General features: G+C 38.8%; 1 protein-coding gene across 1 annotated transcript in view; it reads left to right on the forward strand.

Annotated features, from left to right (window-relative positions):
• The first annotated feature begins 967 nt into the window (after positions 1-967).
• Positions 968-18,613, forward strand: part of LOC127173992 (E3 ubiquitin-protein ligase rnf213-beta-like) — a 31,220-nt gene continuing 13,574 nt past the window's right edge. Inside the window, 35 exon segments of the mRNA XM_051124140.1 lie at positions 968-1,148; positions 1,876-2,636; positions 2,721-2,876; positions 3,076-3,245; positions 3,341-3,606; positions 3,916-4,160; positions 4,254-4,457; positions 4,545-4,758; positions 4,856-4,911; positions 5,012-5,168; positions 5,247-5,390; positions 5,616-5,714; positions 5,797-5,925; positions 6,082-6,241; positions 6,413-6,580; positions 6,669-6,818; positions 7,242-7,861; positions 7,953-8,112; positions 8,189-8,406; positions 8,569-8,712; positions 8,846-8,998; positions 9,261-10,449; positions 10,636-10,820; positions 10,981-11,130; positions 11,228-15,106; positions 15,239-15,375; positions 15,474-15,572; positions 15,663-15,796; positions 15,888-16,004; positions 16,119-16,168; positions 16,281-16,437; positions 16,546-16,681; positions 17,009-17,197; positions 18,154-18,287; positions 18,405-18,580. Of these exon segments, the coding sequence (XP_050980097.1) occupies positions 1,906-2,636; positions 2,721-2,876; positions 3,076-3,245; positions 3,341-3,606; positions 3,916-4,160; positions 4,254-4,457; positions 4,545-4,758; positions 4,856-4,911; positions 5,012-5,168; positions 5,247-5,390; positions 5,616-5,714; positions 5,797-5,925; positions 6,082-6,241; positions 6,413-6,580; positions 6,669-6,818; positions 7,242-7,861; positions 7,953-8,112; positions 8,189-8,406; positions 8,569-8,712; positions 8,846-8,998; positions 9,261-10,449; positions 10,636-10,820; positions 10,981-11,130; positions 11,228-15,106; positions 15,239-15,375; positions 15,474-15,572; positions 15,663-15,796; positions 15,888-16,004; positions 16,119-16,168; positions 16,281-16,437; positions 16,546-16,681; positions 17,009-17,197; positions 18,154-18,287; positions 18,405-18,580 (11,076 nt within the window). The 5' untranslated portion in view covers positions 968-1,148; positions 1,876-1,905.

Genomic DNA, 18,613 nt, shown 5'->3' on the forward strand with positions numbered 1-18,613 from the left:
AAACTATTAACTAATTGTACAATTATTGTAAAGTAGTGTTTTTTGTACAGTAGTTTTATACAATATACAGAATTTACCAGACAAAATAGTCAGCAGATGTTCAGTGCTTCATTTATAAACTCTGTACCTGCTAATGCCATACTTTTTTCTGCATTTCTTTTCACATGCATGATAATTTTGAATGTTTTCTCTTGTTGTAGTTTTTAATAAACATTTATCTTTTGATAGTCATTCTGTGTGTGTTAAAGTGATTTTACAGTGGTCAAGATTTGTAGATTTAATGCCTAGCTCAATTTTGGGTTCATTTTAGCCTAGCAGTGTAGTAATTTTAAACCATAAAAAAAAGCAACCCAGCATGCTGGGTCAATAATTCAACCCAACTTGCTGGGTCAAAACAACCCAGCGCTGGGTTTGTCCCTTTTTTACCCAGCGCTGGGTTGCCAAAATAACCCAAATTGGGTTGTTTTTAACCCAGCATTTTTTAGAGTGTACAGTAACACTAAGTTATTATAATGTCTTAAATGTGTTTATTTAATATGATAAAATAATGAATAACAAGAGGAGAGCAGGCATGTTTTTTGCTTTTTGACTAATGCTTTTTGACTTTCTCAGTTTACTTAGGCTTTAAAATATTTATTTTTTTCCATATTAATTTCGCATATGTCTGGTACAAAATTATTGTCTATTGTGTTTCTTTAATACTTATTTACTTTAGCTACCCCGAATGAATGATAGTGAATGTGACAACACGCCCCATACGACAAAAGATAAAGTCTAATATTTTGTCAAAAAAAGACCATTAATTTTTTTCATATAAAACTATAAACTAATATTGATAATATATTCCCTTAAAAACGATCTCAAATATAGTAATAAAATAAAACTTTGCGTAGCCATGTTACGTCAGCTTAAGGATCAGATTAATATTCATGAGTTTAGCTTTCGTTAGTTGTAAGTAGGGAACGGCCAGTGTATAGAAACCAGCTGGTAAAACGAAACCGAAAGTGTAGCGAATGCAATAAGAAGTCGAACGCAGAGGAACTGCAGCGAATACTTAGGTTTGTTGACAGGAGTGATGACTATTCAGGGAGACGGACTCTCCAAAACATGTAGCTGTCATCTTTTCACAATGCCAAGGATTAATTCAGGTATGTCATAATGCTTTTGTTATTAATATAGACACTCGCTTTGTTGCAAACGATTCTCACAGATTCGTGATTAATCAATTTTTTTTCTAGCATATGTTGTTTGTAGTTATGTATTTGACTCAAATTTGCTTGCATTTAACTTTATTTTGACAGTTTTTACATTTCTTTTCGGAAAATGTGTGAGGCAGTATTATTCCTGATAAAGGAAACCTAAGAGAAGTTATGAGGAAGTTGTTATTGATGCGCAGCGATGGCCATGAGCTTATTAAGTTCCGAGCTGTGGAAAAACGTATAACCTCCTAATGAATTTGAGAAGATCTCAGTCGCTGAGGCGATGCAATATTCTGTGATTCCTTATGAAAATGAAAATGTACCATAGTCGTTGTGTAGTAACCGTATCTTAACTGTAGTTTTCGCATAAGACCATATTTACAGTACCACAGGTATAATAATGGATGGGTGCTTACCATGATTAGACAATTGTTTCTGTAAAGCAAGCTATGGCATGCGATATAGAAAATCATAGCTTAAACACATTTTAATAACAATAGTGCAGCAGTACCTCTCTCACTGCTGATTAATAGTAGTAAACCTATAGTACAACCAAAATGAATTTTCAATTAAAAATGCATTAAAATGTGATGTATATTGATATATATTACATACATGCATATAAAATATTTGTCTTTGAGAATCTTTGACTTTGAACCTCTTTTGCAACAACCAGGAAGTCACAAGGTGTGAGACAACAAGGAAGATGACGAGGAAGAGAAAAAGTGGAGAGAAGGGAAAGGCAGGTGCACAAAGGAAGAGCACTCAAAAAAGAGACGGTAGCACATCTGCATCCAGAACACGTTCACAGAGCAAAACAAAAGGCAAGAATGCTAGTCACCCAAGCCCAGCCAGATCCAGCGGGCATGGACAGCACAGCGCGAGCGCAGCAGAGCCTGAACCACCGAGTAAACATGTTCAGACTCAAACAAGCTCAAGTACGTTGGAAAACAAGGAGACTCAGACAGAGACTGTCAGTCAGGCAACACAGCAGACACAAACAGAGCTCAATGGCAACACAGAGACCACAGAAGTGTCACAGCCAACAGAACACAGTGCTGAAGATGTTGAGATGGAGGTGGAAACTGGCCTGCCAAGGACCAAAGGAAATGAAAGTGTTGGAGAAAAGGATGAAAGTGTTGAGAGGAAGAAAAGGAAAGTGAGTGAAACAAGAGAATCTACGGAGAAGACAAAAGAAAAGACCGAACTATCAGATGGTGGCAAAGAACAAGATGGAGATAAGCAGAAAGATGCAGGCACAAAGGAAAAACATTCAGGAGGAGATGCACAGAAAGACACAAACCTTAAGTCAGGAACAGAAGAACCAAAATCGTATGCAGCAGCTGCCGCAGCAGGAAAGACTAAAAAAACGAAAGAACAGAAGAATCAGACAGAAGCGAATCAAGAGAGCACAATGGAAAGCAAAAAGACTGAAAGGTTTGTAGCATTGCACTTATCAAACGTTTGACCAAAGTAGATATATAACCTCCGATGCACCTTAATTTTTTTTTTTCTTTATAGAAAACATTCCCCAGTAAGGGCTCCAGCTGAACCACCGATGTTCACAATTTACATTTATGCGGTTTTGGACAAAAGATTCCGATTTAACAGAGAGTATGATTCTCTTTTGTTCTGTCATGCGAATGGAAAGATTAAACTACAGATGACAGACTTTATGTAAGTTTCTTATTAATTTGGTTTTTTGTTTACTGTATATGATAAAAGCATTAATAATATTAATTTGTATTTTGTATCCTGCAGGTAGCAAATGCAATATTCATTGCACAAGATGTTAACTGATGTGAAATGTTGTATTTGAAACGTGTATAGTATGAGTATGTTTTTTTTTTATGTAATGCCTTTTCATTTTACTTAGGGATCTAGGAAAGGATGGTTTTTTGATTGAGGCAAGATTTTCAGTACCACCAAAAAGTGTGGTGAGGGGTGCCACAATAGAATATATGTACTCAGTGCAGCAGAGACACAATGAGAAGCAGGAAATAGCATGGAGATATTTTCAAATCCCTACTGATAATGCAGAAAAAGGTACTGAAATCCAAAATTTTATTTATTTATTTATGTTGGTTATTTTCTGTGCATTCTGTAATAATAATGCCTGATTTTGTTATTGCATCTTCTAGAACTTCACCTCTATGAAGGCTATATAAGCTGTTCAAATCCAGGATCATTTCAAGATTGGTTGAAGAGTTGGTTTCAGTCTGAAAAAAAAGAGATTTGTAAAGGTTGGGAGACTTCTGCACGTGTGTTGCTGGACAGAGTTTTTCGCAAATTGCAGCCATTTAACCTTGAGAGCAACAAGACATTTATACAACACCTAAACCAATATAAAAAATGTTTTCATTCAAGCTGTGTGACATTCCCAGAGGATTTTGTGCCATTTCCAAAAGTAAGTGTGATATATATATATATATATATATGTGTGTGTGTGTGTGTGTGTGTGTGTTAAAAAATATTAAAAATAGTAAATGGTGTTTATCTGAAAATGTAACGATGCAAACATGTTTTCTGTAAGGGGTAAGTTTAGGGTTAGGGTTGGGTTAGGGGATAGACAATATTGTTTTGTCAGTATAAAAGCTATAGCTAGAAGTCTATGGAAAGTCCCCACAATTCACAAAAACAAACGTGTGTGTGTGTGTGTGTGTGTGTCTTCATTTGGAACACTGTTATACAACAGAACTATATTGTTTTACTCTAGGTCTCAGAGCTGATTTCTGCTAAACTGAACAGGATTTTGAAAGAAGAATTGGAAGTGAAAACTTCAGAGAACTTGACTGGGACCACATCATTGGAAATGGCTCTCTCAGTGTTCCAGGTGTGCCGTGCCTGTGATGTGGATCTTGGCCCAAAGAACTGGGGCAAACTCTGCCAAGTTGTCTCTGAAAGGACTGCTTCTCTTGGAGAAATGCAAACAGCCCTAAAAGATATACCTTTAATTGACTTGTGAGTAAGGTTTATTTTACAAATTTATTTGTTTCCCTTAATACACACTATAAAGACTTTCCTTTATTGTTTATAATTTTGGTGTCTTTGCAGCACTGTGATGGGACTTGTGAATCTATGTGCAAACAAGCTGATCTCAGAAGTGGTTTTACTTGTTCCTGTCCTTCATTTATTGAGAAATCCAGGGGCAAAGACAGATCCAGACTCAGTCAAGGATGAGCAGAGTTGGGCAGGGCTTAAAGACATACAATATCAATATTTTAGGGAAAGAATTCGAAATTTCCCTGAAAAAAGGAGGTCTGTCTAAATACTTTTAGAGGAGCACTTTTATAATCAAAATTTCGTAAAGAATTTCATGAATTTCGTTTGTTTCTAAATTTGCAGGATGGTCCTTCAGCTGATCAAAGATCACATACCAATGACCAAAGATAATCCTTACTTGTTGAAAAGCTGGCTTTCCATGGTGGCTTTTGAGGACATCTCTGAATTTGCTGAGTTGACAGGAACTATTCCTAAACTCCTGATCCAGAGCCTGATGAGCAGAATGAAGGAGATTGAACAAAACACTGATTTCAACCGCACAGACAAAAACCTGGAGGTACCTGATTAACAGCACATACCTTGCTCTACAAGTTTTGCAGTTGGCACAGAGAGAACATTTTCATACCAACAAATGTTTGCTTTTTAAATTGCAGGCAACTGAAAAGGTTCTTAACTTCTTGTTGAAGAGGATTGAGGAGGACAAGGAAAGGTACACAAGTTTAAAAAATTTGGTGTTTTTGAACTTAGTAAGTTTATTCTTAAAACTTTGATATTAGGCAGGTGTTAATGCAGAGATTCTTTAATTACAGACTCATGGAGTCACCTGACTTAATCCTTCAGTGTTGCAGAAATGTTCACAAGAGTGTATGCAAAATTGCTCGACTTGTCCAACAATACAGAGTCACAGTGCTTTCGTTCCAACTCCTACTTAAAATGGCTGAAATTCTTCATGATCATTTCTCAAAGGTACTGAATCATTGAGATATTCTTGTCAGTTTTAAGGGTGTTTTTTTGTGTCTTTGAGCTAATTATTTTATTTTGCAGGCTGGAGAGGAAATGAAACAAAAGCAAGATAAGCTCTTGTCCACACTCATTGTTGTTCAAAGAGAATTCAGTAAATGGAGAGATGGGCTTCTATACAATCCTTTGATGAAGGAGTCCAAATTGACTTACCCTAAAGAAATACAGGTGTAGTAATTAGTACAACACATCAACTTAAAGGTTATGATAGACTTTAAGAATGCAAAACTACTTCAGACTGTTCTTTGAATTTTACCAAAAGGTTAATTTTCTGTCTTTTAGGTTCTTTATCAGTCAAATGTCTTTGTACCATACAAATTGTCAGGTCAAAGAATTTAGAATGTAACTGGAGCTATAAAATACTAATTTTTGGTTTTGTTAATTCCTCTTTAGTTGTGGAAAGATTTGTATGGGATTGAGTGTTCAATACAAGGCATCTCTGAAAGCTGGAAGAGTTTATTAGACCAAGACCTGAGACGGAGACTGTCCAATGTAAGATATAAACTTAACATTAGAAGTATACATGTTAAAAATTGTACATAATGTATGTCATCATCCTCCTTTCGTTTTTCAGATCTCTGATACTGAAAAGGTTGTTGTATGCTGTCTGGAGACGTCAGCAAAGACAATCGAGAGTAGTCATGCAAACCTACAGTCTTGTTTCAAAGAGATGTGTCAGGCTGCTGTTAAGAGCCTGTGTAAGGTAATGTCACCTTTTCATGCTAAAAGAATTATATTGTTTATTATTTTTCCAGTATTGTTGTGTTGTATGTGTGTGAAATGTGGATTGGTATATTTGTAAGTACTTGTGCATCTTGTTCTAGTACCTTTTTGTATTTGTTTGCTTTTTTTCCTGCAGGCAAATAAGGAAGGAGATCTTTTACACCATCTTTTTAGCAAGTCCCTTTCATCGCCGGTTGTGTCCTCCATTATTGTGGAGTCAGCAGCTCGCTTTGGAGAGGATCATGAACGTCGTCTACTGGACCCACAGTCAGCAATCAACGTCCTCTTGTCTCAAGGTGCAGTGACTGGGTCTTACGATTTTCAAGGTTTTGATAAGATCTAGCAACAAAGTGAATAGACCGAAAAAGAACACTCAGACACACTTTAAGAATCTTTCATGTATATCGAAAATACATTATAGGCAGCAGTTGTTCATTAAAATTGTGGGCTATGTTTCATTTTCACAGATAAATGGAATCAGTGGAAGTTGGAAGATGATGCCAGTCGTTTAATAACAGACAGTCAGTCATTCTTGGGGTCTCTAATTCAGACTCTTTGCCAGGGAAATATAGCCCTGGGCCACCTTAAGACCATCCTGAAGTCTAAGAGTCGATTTCAGAAGCTTTACACACAGTGTAAGAGTGATGCACTTAGTATCATTACACCTTACAGAAGTCTCTTTGGGCACAAGCTAATTCATCATTTTGTTTATTTTGACATTAGATAAGAAGAACAACAAAGAAGTGAAAATCTCAATCGATGTGTCAGAGCTACTCAGTCAAAGAGAAGATGACTTGAAAGCTTTTGAACGGCAGAAGGAGTACATGACCAACCTTATTAATATGCTGGGGAAGATTACAGATGTTGTAGATGGTAAGGAAGTTACAGGGGTTTTCAAACTTTTTGATGCCAAGGACCCCCAAATATGAGGACCCCCTTCTTAAACTATAAAGATGAAAGATCCATTTATACTGTGTCTGAATAATAATAAGTTTCATATTATAAAGACCACATGCTGTTTTCAGAACTAAATAATTGGCATTTATATTGTTGCATTACCTGGAAACAAAGTAAATTATTCAAATATTTTCTGTGAAATATTTGCTTTGTATTTTTTTTCCATAAAATAAAAATTCAGGTATGTTTTATTTGTTAATGTTAAAAATGAAAGCTATCAATAGAATAAAAAACCTATTATGATTGTCATTTTTTTCCAAATATGAAATTGGTAAATGTATTTACGCTAATTGCATTAAATACAAACATATTTACAAAAATGTCATCTCTTTGCCTCAGTACTAGAGCTTTCTTCTCTTGAAGAAATGGTCAAAGCCAACCTGCAGACTGTAACTCTGGACAAACTGGTGGAAGTGCAGTCATATTTCTCCAAAGAGGATCTTGGCAAAAACAACACAAGGCGAGTGTTATTCTACAGTGTTGATCTGCAAGTCCTAGACATGGCACGGAAGATGCATGAAGTGAAGACCAGCAGCCTTCTTCTATCTTTATGGCTAGAAAAGGCAAACGCATGTTTTATGCCTGGTCCTCAGCTTTTGTCACTAGACCTTATAGAAGTCCATGACAGTATCTGGATACCTTGTCTCGATGACTTCCTCAGCTGTGGTCTACGGATTGCAAATGGAGAAACATGTTTCAAAGAAGTGGACCAAGCTTTGAAATGGTGTGGGGATAGTGGTGAAGGAGATCGTTTAAAGAAAGAGCTTACATTGATGGCCACTTTGCTGAAAAGCCAACATCCGTATCTGGATGAGAACTGGCCGGAGGATCGGCTCAATCAGATTCAGGAATACAGACGCCTTTACCATGCTGCAGAATCTGCTGAGGTCATACTGATGATAAGAGATAAGTTGGGATTACAGGGAGACTTCAGCCATATTCATAGCCTGATTCAAGTGGTAAGAGACCAGTCATTATTGTGATTGCATTATATTTAGCATATATGTATTTCTGTCTAGATTTGTGAACATTTCATCCTTCTGTATATAGAGAGATGACTCATTCAAACAAAACACTCTGGGTTCGCTGAGTGATGGCCTCATCAGAGCCAGTCAAAAAATGTCAGATGTCAAACACCAGCACACAGTCTGTCTGAAGGCATTCTTGGAAAGTGATACTCTGATCAGATGGGTCAAAACGCAAATTCGAAGTAAGTTTTTTAAATTTATTTATCTGTTTTTGTTGGTCTGTGGAGAAATTTTTCATATTCAATATGTGTCATCTAGATTTAAGGGACCTGAAAGTCTTCATGGATCTGGCCTCAATTTCTGCTGGGGAGAATGATGCAGACATTGATAGGCTAGCCAGTTTCGAGACTGTTGTGATGAGCTACGGCCCTTTGCTTTACACGCTACCAGAAAATGCAGGATTTGAAGAATTTATTGCCTGTGCTAAGCAAGTATGGGACACCCTTGACAAAGATGAGAAACTTGTGGATAAATTGGTTAGTTTCTGCAAACACTTAACTAATACAATAATTCTGTACACAATAATTCTTTACACGCTCTGTACACTTCTAATATTCCAAATAATAGGTCTTGAATTATGCTTCTTTTTAATGCAATGCTTTTAATGTAGTGTTGGCGATATACAATCTTGTATACAGGTAGACTCCAGGCGGTGGTTAGATTGGCTGAAAGGTTTAAGGGAGACTCATGGCTCTGTTGAGCAATCATCTTTGTCCATGGCCTCAGATATCAACACTGGAGGCGTGTATCATGTGGGCTGGCCTGAAGATTTCAATGGGAAAGTGAGTACACGCAAGTATTAAAAGACTTTTTTACATTTCCACAAAAATGTTTCTTTAAATCTGTTAAAATATTCCATTAAGCAGACATGCTGGTAAGTTTGTGTAACAGTGTCTTGTCGTGATATGTTTGTAGACAGGTTTGGACAATGTCTTTTACGTGAAGGTGACAAAGAATGAAGAAGAAAAGACATACAATCTTAATGAGCTCTTAGAGCTACAGAATAAGCTCATGCTGATGTCTTCAAAAGGGGAGCGTGGAAGGGAGCAAGTCAACAAGTTTACTCAAGTAGGTCCATAATCACAAATGTCCACCAGCCTATTGCAAGAAATATTAAAGTACTGATGTCTGAAAACATATAGTTCCAATAAAAGACCAAGGCTGCATTTCCCAAAAACATTATAACCCTAAGTAGATCATAGAACCATTGCTACCAGTGGTCTCCGTAATCAACTTAGCTTACAATGCTTTTAAGAAACACAGCCCAGATCTGTATATTTGCATCTTTTTATTCGTTTTGTGGAGACTTACCTTTATTTTCATCTTGTAGGTTTTTGAAGGAGTCCAGAGAATGGGCCGCATCCTCCTTCAGTTGCGCACATCGGGCAATATGCTCTTTCGAAACTGGGGGGCACAGATAACATGCAACCACCAAAATCAACCCTGCATTCAAGTTAGCTTTTCCCTGTTGAGCAAGTGTGTTGTATATCGTGGTGAGGTTGAAGAGGAGCTTCAAAAACTGTGTCGCTCTCTGGAGAACTTCCATAAAGACTGGTGTAACCACTTAACTAAAATACGCTCTCAGTACTACGCACTGAATCATTACACTTCAGAACAAGTGGTCTTTCTTTGCGAATGGATCAACAGTGTGAGCATCAAAAGGAAACCTGTTCCACAACAAATGTGGCATCTTCTGACCCCTATTAAACCAGATTGTACCTTAGTGGACATCAGAGAGGCCTTTGAAAGAGCAACAGAAACAGAATCTATGGTGCAAGATGACATGTCAGAGGAATCAGAACACAGTGATTTTGACCTGCCTTTGAGCTTCAGTTTACTAGATGTTGGTACTGAATGCTTGGAGGACCTGTGGGAGCAATTTAAAGAGAACATGTCGACATTCCTTACCCACCATGTGGATGTCGAAACACTTGGACTATTCCTTTCGAATCTGTCTGCCATGAATCAAAAGCCCATCAAACGCAAAATTCCTCGTATTCTACAAGAGGGAAGGCCAAACCTTGTCCAGTGCCCTGTTGCGGAATTGATTAGCACAACTCTGTCTTTTTACTCAGAGAGTCCAGAGCATCCTCTTCCAACAACTGATGAGGTGTTAATGTGCCAGGAGGAGACAACTGAAGAGGAGGTAGAGATCTTCCTCCGACGATGTCTAGGACCACAAGGCGCTGCAAGCAATCATCAGAAGATTTACACTTTGGTCAATCCAGGTTCACTGACTTATGATGTGAGCGTGGCCCTGGTGGAATGCTTTGAGATGCTAGAAAGGAGTGCTGGGCCTCATTACCGTCTAGTGATGGTCTGTCCTGTAAACCAGGACAGATATGTCCCTTCCTTCTTCAGCAACTATAAAGTACAAACAGGTCTCAGTATATCTGCAGAAAGAATTAAAGACTATCTTCGCCATCACTTCCAAATCCCATCTAAGCTTGTTCCCCACTCAAAAGTCTATCCAGGGAAACTCTCTGTCTGGATGATTTCATCCAAACGTCCAGCTGTTGGTATGTATTATCCCTCTAATTTTTAAATTCCTTTCCTCCAACCATTTATGTGTCCTATGATTTTGTCATTGAATATGTCTTTTTGTGGAAGTAAAATAGGTTGCATTTTATGTTGTCTTTAAATATGTTGAAAATGTTACCAAACATTACACTGATACTCTGGAATTTTTCCTATTCTTGGTGCAGGAAAGTCACTATATGTCAAGCGTCTATTTGAGCAATTCAGTAGAGAGTTTCCAACAGCCACCTGTCTAACAATCAGACTCATTGAGCCCTGCGTTGACATGGATGGATTTGTCCAAACCCTGTCTGAAAGACTGGCTCCACTGAGAGAGCAGGACCCTGTGCTGTTGCACATTGATACTGCTGCAGTATGTTTTTTTTTTTAAAAATGTCATTTATTTTGCTTCATCAAAACATGCACTATTATATACAGTACTAACTGTGGGTCACTAATAATGTTATAATTTGTCTCACTACATTTCATTTTACATTTTGGATAGTTTTTAATGATTTTTTTTTGCTCTATAGGTGCGTCACGGCTTGGAGGAATTCCTATTCAAATTACTCATTCTAGGATGTCTTAGTGACAGCAAAGGAACTATATGGAGGAGAAATGAAGCTCACTTGGTGGCGATTGAAGCACTTCAGCAAGTTCAAAAGAGTCAAACCCAGATGGAGGTGCAAACCTACTTCTTCTATTTTGTTAACTTTTTATTCTTTAAACAGTTGTTGAGCTACAGGCATTAACCTGTGTTTCTGTTTTTTTTTTATACAGATAACCCATGGGTTTTTGCATACACTGCCTATTATCTTCTGCAGACCTCCTAAAGAGGTCAAACCTTTGGAGATCAGGAGAAAAAAAGGGGGGTACACATCCTTAGATCCACTAATGGATAAAAAAGAGTTTAAAAGTGAGGCCATTCAGAGACCTTACCAATACTTGAAGAGATACAACAGGAATGAGAACTTGGATCATTTCAAATATCAAGCTCAATCTGTCGAAGGTGATCCGGTTGACTGTCTCCATCATCTTTTATCAAACTATGGCTTGAAGGACCCATCATGGGCAGAATTAAAGCACTTTACTTGGTTTCTTAACTTGCAGCTTAAAGACTGTGAGAATACTTTGTTCTGTGATCCAGACTTCCTTGCTGACAATTTAAGTGGCTTCAAGGACTTCATAGTAAAATTCATGATTCACATGGCTCGAGACTTTGCGTCTCCATCCATTGACATCTCTGATGAGAGCCCCTCCTTTTTCTCTGAGAATGAAGATGAGGAAGATATCCTAGCCAAACTATCTATTCGAAAACGATGGGAAAATGAACCTCACCCATACATCTTTTTCAATGCAGACCATTGCACCATGTCTTTCTTAGGATTCTATGTGCAGAAAAATGGGACAATTCTTTATGCAGTTGATCCAAGAAGTGGCAAAGTGTTAATGGGAAATGTGATGACAGAAAGCCTCTTTTCAGACATTGAGCGACAAAGAATTAACCTTTCTGAGAACTTTGACGACCTGTCCAGAGAAGACAAGATACGAAAAATTTCCTTAGTTGTTGGTGCCAAAAAAGGCTGGGAAAAAGGAAAATTTGATCCAGACCCTACGTATGAACTCACTACTGACAATGTCATGAAGATGTTGGCTATTCATATGAGATTCAGATGTGAGATTCCAGTGATCATCATGGGAGAAACTGGCTGTGGGAAGACACGGCTTATACGCTTTCTCTGTGATCTGCAACGTGAAGGCAGAGTTGTTGAAAATATGAAACTAGTCAAAGTTCATGGAGGTACTACTTCTGAGGTAATCTATAGGAAGGTGCGGGAAGCAGAAAAACTTGCTCTGCAGAACCGTCAAAGGTACGAACTTGACACAGTTTTGTTTTTTGATGAAGCCAACACAACCGAAGCAATCTTTGCCATTAAGGAAGTGCTATGCGACAAAACTGTACAGGGATACCCTTTGAAAAAAAATTCTGGTCTGAAAATTATTGCTGCCTGCAATCCATACAGAAGACACACAACCAAAATGATTGACCGCTTGGAGCGTGCTGGGTTAGGATACAGAGTGAAAGCTGAGGAAACTGAAGATCGCCTTGGTAAAATTCCCATGAGACAGCTTGTGTACCGTGTGCACCCTCTACCCCCAAGCATGGTGCCCCTGGTATGGGATTTTGGACAGTTAAGTGATTCAACCGAACTCTCTTATATTCGTCAAATTGTGAGAAAACAAATGAGAGATCATGGATTGCCTCTTGCATGCCAGAATGTGATCACAAACGTTTTGGCTGCCTCTCAAAGATACATGCGAAGACAAGCAGATGAATGCAGCTTTGTAAGCCTTAGGGATGTGGAGAGATCAATGTGTGTCCTCATTTGGTTTTACAACCACAGAGATGATCTTTTTCCACGTTGCCACTGGACTGTAATTGAGCTGATGACCTTGAAGTGCTTGGTGCTTGCCATAGGTGTTTGCTACTACCCATCACTTGAAGACAAAGGGACATACCTAGAGGCTATGAGCAGATGCTTTCCTAATCCTTTCAATTCCAAAGAGTCACTGGAGCAGGAGATAACTTCATGCCAAGACTTTTTACTTGAGAAAATCCAAACAAGAGATACAATTGCCAAAAATCTCGCTTTGAAAGAAAATGTCTTCCTCATGGTGGTCTGCATTGAGTTGAGAATTCCACTCTTTCTGGTTGGCAAGCCTGGGAGCTCAAAATCTCTTGCTAAGACTGTTGTAGCAGATGCAATGCAACGCCAGGCCTCTCACTGTGACTTATTCAAGAAGCTCAAGGAAGTTCATATGGTGTCTTTTCAATGCAGCCCTCACTCAAGCCCTGAAGGAATCATTGGAACCTTTCGGAACTGTGCCCGTTTCCAAAAAGACAAGAACTTGGATGAGTATGTGTCAGTAGTTGTTCTAGATGAAATAGGACTCGCAGAGGACTCTCCTCAGATGCCACTAAAGACGTTGCATCCTCTTCTAGAGGATGGATGCATAGACAGTGATAACCCAGAGCCACATATGAAGGCTGGATTTGTTGGAATCTCAAATTGGGCTCTAGATCCAGCAAAAATGAACCGAGGTATTTTTGTGTCCCGTTGGGACCCAAGTGAGAAAGACCTAGTAGAGACAGCCGATGGAATCTGTTCATCTTCAAATAACATTCTTCTCAAAATCAAGCACCTCCTGCCAAAGTTAGCAAAGGGCTACCTAGACATTTGTAAAACTGACAGTGAACAGTTCTTTGGACTCAGAGATTATTATAGCTTGGTGAAAATGATTTTTGCAACAGTCCACAATTCAGATCAAGAGCCGTCTGACAGTGAGTTGGCAGAGGCTGTGTTGAGAAACTTCAGTGGACAAAAAGATGATTTTGATCCACTTGTTAACTTCCGGGACATCTTCCAGAACATTGAAGTCCAAAGGCCAAGTACACTGAAAATGATTGAACAAAATCTTGACCGCCAAAGTGACCAAGAATGCCGGTACCTTCTTTTGCTCACAACTAACAATGCTGCCTTGTGCATTATCCAACACCATATTTTCTCCAAAAAGAAATATACATGCCCTGAAATTGTCTTTGGATCAGGATTTCCCAAAGACCAGGAGTATGCCCAGATATGTCGCAATGTGAGTAGAATAAAGGCATGCATGGAGACAGGTCGAACTGTCATCCTTTTAAATCTCCTCAATTTGTATGAGAGCCTGTATGATGCCTTGAATCAATACTATGTCACCTTCAGTGGACAGAATTATGTCGACTTGGGACTTGGATCACACAGAGTAAAATGTCGAGTTCACAAAAACTTCAGACTGGTTGTGGTGGAGGACCAGGAAAAGGTCTACAAAAAGTTTCCTGTTCCACTTAAAAACAGGCTGGAGAAACACAAAGTTGATAGGAGTACAGACTTGACTCCCTGGCAGCGTAGAGTTTTGGAAAAACTCAAACAGTGGGCAGAAGACTTCTCAAAAGTACATCAATTTGAATCCAATGAAGCAAATTTCAGCTCATCAGATGCCTTTGTTGGATTCCATGGGGATGCTTGTGCCAGTGCACTCCTGCAGGCTTTAGAGAAAATACAAAAACAGGGCCATGATAAAGCTACTCAAGAAGAGGAAACTCATTGCACTGAGAATGACATCAGTGAACCAAGTAAAGAGGGCTCTAATATTAATGTGGTCAAGGACATGGAGAACGTAGAAGGTGAGGCTCACGTTGATGAAGATATGACAGAGTCTCAAGAGGAATTGAACAAATTCCTTGATGAGGCACAAGAAGAAGGTGCCCCAGTGGAAGTTGAGAAGGATGCAGAAGTTCATGAGGACACTAAGACCCTTACAGATGCTTCTGATCTTGTGAAAATGGATGAAGATCCTGTTGACATTGAGGCCAGAGACAGCATGGACTCAGACAAAACCATTGATGAGGAAGAACAAGTCTATGAAACTGCTAAAAGCTTTCTCTTGAATTGTGCCTCACCAGACTCTGTACTTAGGTTAAAGTATTCTGAATTTGGAAATCAGGAGAAAGGCAGTCTTCAAAGAATGTATTTCCATCAGCAAAGCCATGAGTCTCTCAGAGACCTATTAGACAACCATCTAAACAAAAATGATCAGGACAAAAACAGGTTCTTGGAGGTAATATTTCCTTTTACAGAAGTTCTGCACATATTCTTGATCAAGACATTTAAGCAATGTGTGCTTGATTTTATGTCACATGTCTACCAGTTTACCTTGCAAAATCAATGCATATATGTTTCCTGTAACCAGGTTACCACGTTTTCCAATCTTCTCACTGGAGCTGATTTGAGAAATCTTGCCCCGGCCTTGGGCTTGTCCATTGAGCGGTTTCTTTTGCTCTCTTTACACCAGTTTGACACAGAAGCTTCTTTTTGCAGCAAGATACGGTAACATTTATATTACTTTTGTTGAATTTATTCAATACCTTTTACCTTGCCAACAAATGGTCACCAGTTTCTAAAGCATTATACCTCTTTATTCACAGGTCCTTCTTGAGAGAATCTGGAATTGCTCTGCACATTCTTTTGGTTCAGATGGACTTGGAAGAGTCATTGTGCAAAAACGAACTCATTGCTTCAGCAAAGTAAGTCCTTTGATTTAAATTTATTGACATTCTATATAACAGGAGTCAGTCTTTTTTAATAAATTTTATCTATCACTGCTCTTACCTTAGGTACTGTGCCATGAATGAAATCTTGTCCTTGAAGTCAGAGGAGTGCAACTTCTATACTGTGTTTATCACAAAGCTCTCTCGCATTGGGGCGCAATGTAGAACAAGTGGCAACAAGTATATTGGCTTTCAAGGAGGTAAGTTGATTTATTTTGGCAGGTGAAACATTTTCAGTGTGTTTAGATAATGCCAAATAAATATTCTTAACAAGTGTCTTTTTTGTTAAAGGAGTTTGGCTATCTGTACATATTGATGACCTCAGAGATTCCTGTGACATGAGCTTAAATCTTAATTCTTTTTGTGGAATACCTATAAGTAAACTCATCTCCCAGAAAGTTAAGTCAGGTATGTAAGGTAGCAGTGACCAAAAACTGCCAGCAACCTGAGCATTTAAACAATCCCATAACCCTCTAACACAAGCATAACTCACATTTTCTTCACATTTTTTTTTTCGTATAGATGTCAACAAATCAGAGGAAATGGATACAAGTGGACCAGAAAGCGAGACGGTAAATGCTTTAAGCTCGCAATAGATTGCTTCAAACATTGCATCAAAGATGTGCTATATCAGAAATAATTTCATACCTCCTGACAGAAATACTGTGTTTAATTGTTTGTCAGCGAGATTCAGTGCATCTGCACAGTTTGTCCCTATTGAGATCCTGCACCCAAAAAGCTGTTTCATTGCTAAGAGATACAGGCAAAAATACCTCCAGGAGTGTGGGCCGCATGAACATATTGCTTGGCCTTTTGGGAGATGACCCTGGGCGAATAGGAGGTCAGCTGATTTTGTGTCTGTTGTTATTGCAATTAAGTCCCTTTACTCTATATGTAAAGTACTACTGAAAATAGAAACCAATAATAGCTTGTTCATATGAATTTTCAGTACGGTTCCAGGAAGTGTTGCTAAGGAGGCTGGTGTTTGCACTGATGCAGAAGGAAGAACTGGTTCCTAATGCAGAAGACTGGGTTTATAGAGTGGCAAAAAACCGTGAAGCGTTGCAGGAAGGTGGAACACTTCGGTACTGCAGTACTGTAATGCAACTACCATTAACAATCTATTGTCTATCTATCTTAGATGTTTAAAAAACAGCCAATGCTCAGCAATCAAAATGGGTCCTGGAGGGCCGATGTCCTGCAGAGTTTATTTCCAACTTGCCTGCTAGGAAGTATTTAATATGCCTAGTAAGAGCCTGATTAACTGGTTCAGTGTGTCTAATTGGGGTTGGAGCTAAACTCAGGACAGCAGCCTTCCAGGACCGAGTTTGGGCACCCCTGCACTAGGTGATCAGCCGTAGATTAAAGATAACTAACAAGCTAGCAGCTAACATTTTTGTGTTTGTGTTCAGGCACACTCTGTGGCGCAACCTACAGGGTGTTTTGACTCCAGTGTTTGCCCGAGTTCTAGAAGTGTTGGACAGAGACTGCAACTTATACCTACTTTATGGAGAAGGGCTTAGTGAAGGTCTGGCCCAGTTCTGGCTAGATATCTTTGAAGATCAACAGCTCCTTGACCTAACCGTCTCACAAAATCCAAGGTATTTCTGAATTTATGAAACCTGCTTAAGATTAAAGGTATAATTCACCCAACAAATAAAAATTCTGTCATTAATTACTCACCTTCATGCTGTTCCAAACTGGGGTGACCACCTGTTCCGCTTTGCATTGTACCGCACAGCATTTTCACCCCGCATGTGGCATGTTAAGAAAATGTCCCGCATTTTCATCAGTCTGTTGGTTTTTAATGACTATATTAAGAAAACGCCCATGCGTTCTTTTGCCTTTTTAAGAAAGCTTTTTATTTATTCTTTTTGCGGCATAGTTTCTGCGCAAAAGGGGGCACATCAAAATGTGCAAACACAAATCTCTTCTCTCGCAGGTGGATTCTCATTACTCTCGTAAAAAGACGTGCTTTCTCTCGCTTGCATGTGCGCGCTCAGAAACATAAATCAGCGCATATGACAACGGATGTAATCAGTATTTACATTGCATAACAGTAAAAAAAAATATGTATCTGCCTCACACGTGTCCCGTATTGTCCCACAAATCACATCTATGTCCCGCAGCAGTTCTATTTCCAGGTGGTCGCCCTATTCCAAACCCAAGATATTTTTGATGAAATCCGAGAGCTCTCTGACCGTGCATAGACAGCAACGGTAATGCTACATTCAAGGCCCATAAAGGTAGTAAGGACATTGATAAAATAGTCTATGTAACATCAGTAGTTTAACTGTAACTGGACTATTTTAATGATGTCCTTGTTACCTTTCTGGGCCTTGATCGTGGTAGCGTTGGTGTCTATGCAGGGTCAGAAAGTCCTCAGATTTCATGAAAAATATCTTAATTTGTGTTCTGAAGATGAACAAAGGTCTTACGATTTCGGAACTATATGAGTGTGAGTAATTAATGACAGAATTTTCATTTTTGTGTGAATTATTTCTTTAAATGCTTTTAAATATATGCTGTAACTGATGAAGTGGATTTCTTCTTTTAGCGCTCAAGATCAGGAGATTAATGTGCAGTGTCACCTGTTTATTGGAGAAGCAGAACGGCTGTGTGCTGCTCCTTTTAGCTGGCTGATAAAGGCATATTGCCAGAGTTTGTGGGAGGAATCAGAGTTTGTACGAGGTGAGGTGTTTTGTTTTGTGTCTGACTACAGTTGGCCAGTTAGCTACCAGATACTATATACCCTTCTTTTACAATAAAAACATCTGCAGCTACTTATGTTTTTGCATTTTCTTTCAGGCACTGAGCAAGACATCAAAGTGAGGATTCAGCAGTTCGTTAGTGCTGTATCAGGCAGTGGACTGGGCAGCTATATTCAGAAACTCTCAGAGGGAGAGAAAGTCGAGTTGGGTCAGCGCTACTTGACCGATTATGTCTGTCTGTCATTCAAAATCCACTCTGAGGAAGAGCAGGGGGTGAGATGCATGTCTGGTTACAAATTTGTGTTC

This window comes from Labeo rohita, chromosome 12 (assembly GCF_022985175.1).
Source record: "Labeo rohita strain BAU-BD-2019 chromosome 12, IGBB_LRoh.1.0, whole genome shotgun sequence".
NCBI lineage: Eukaryota > Metazoa > Chordata > Actinopteri > Cypriniformes > Cyprinidae > Labeo > Labeo rohita.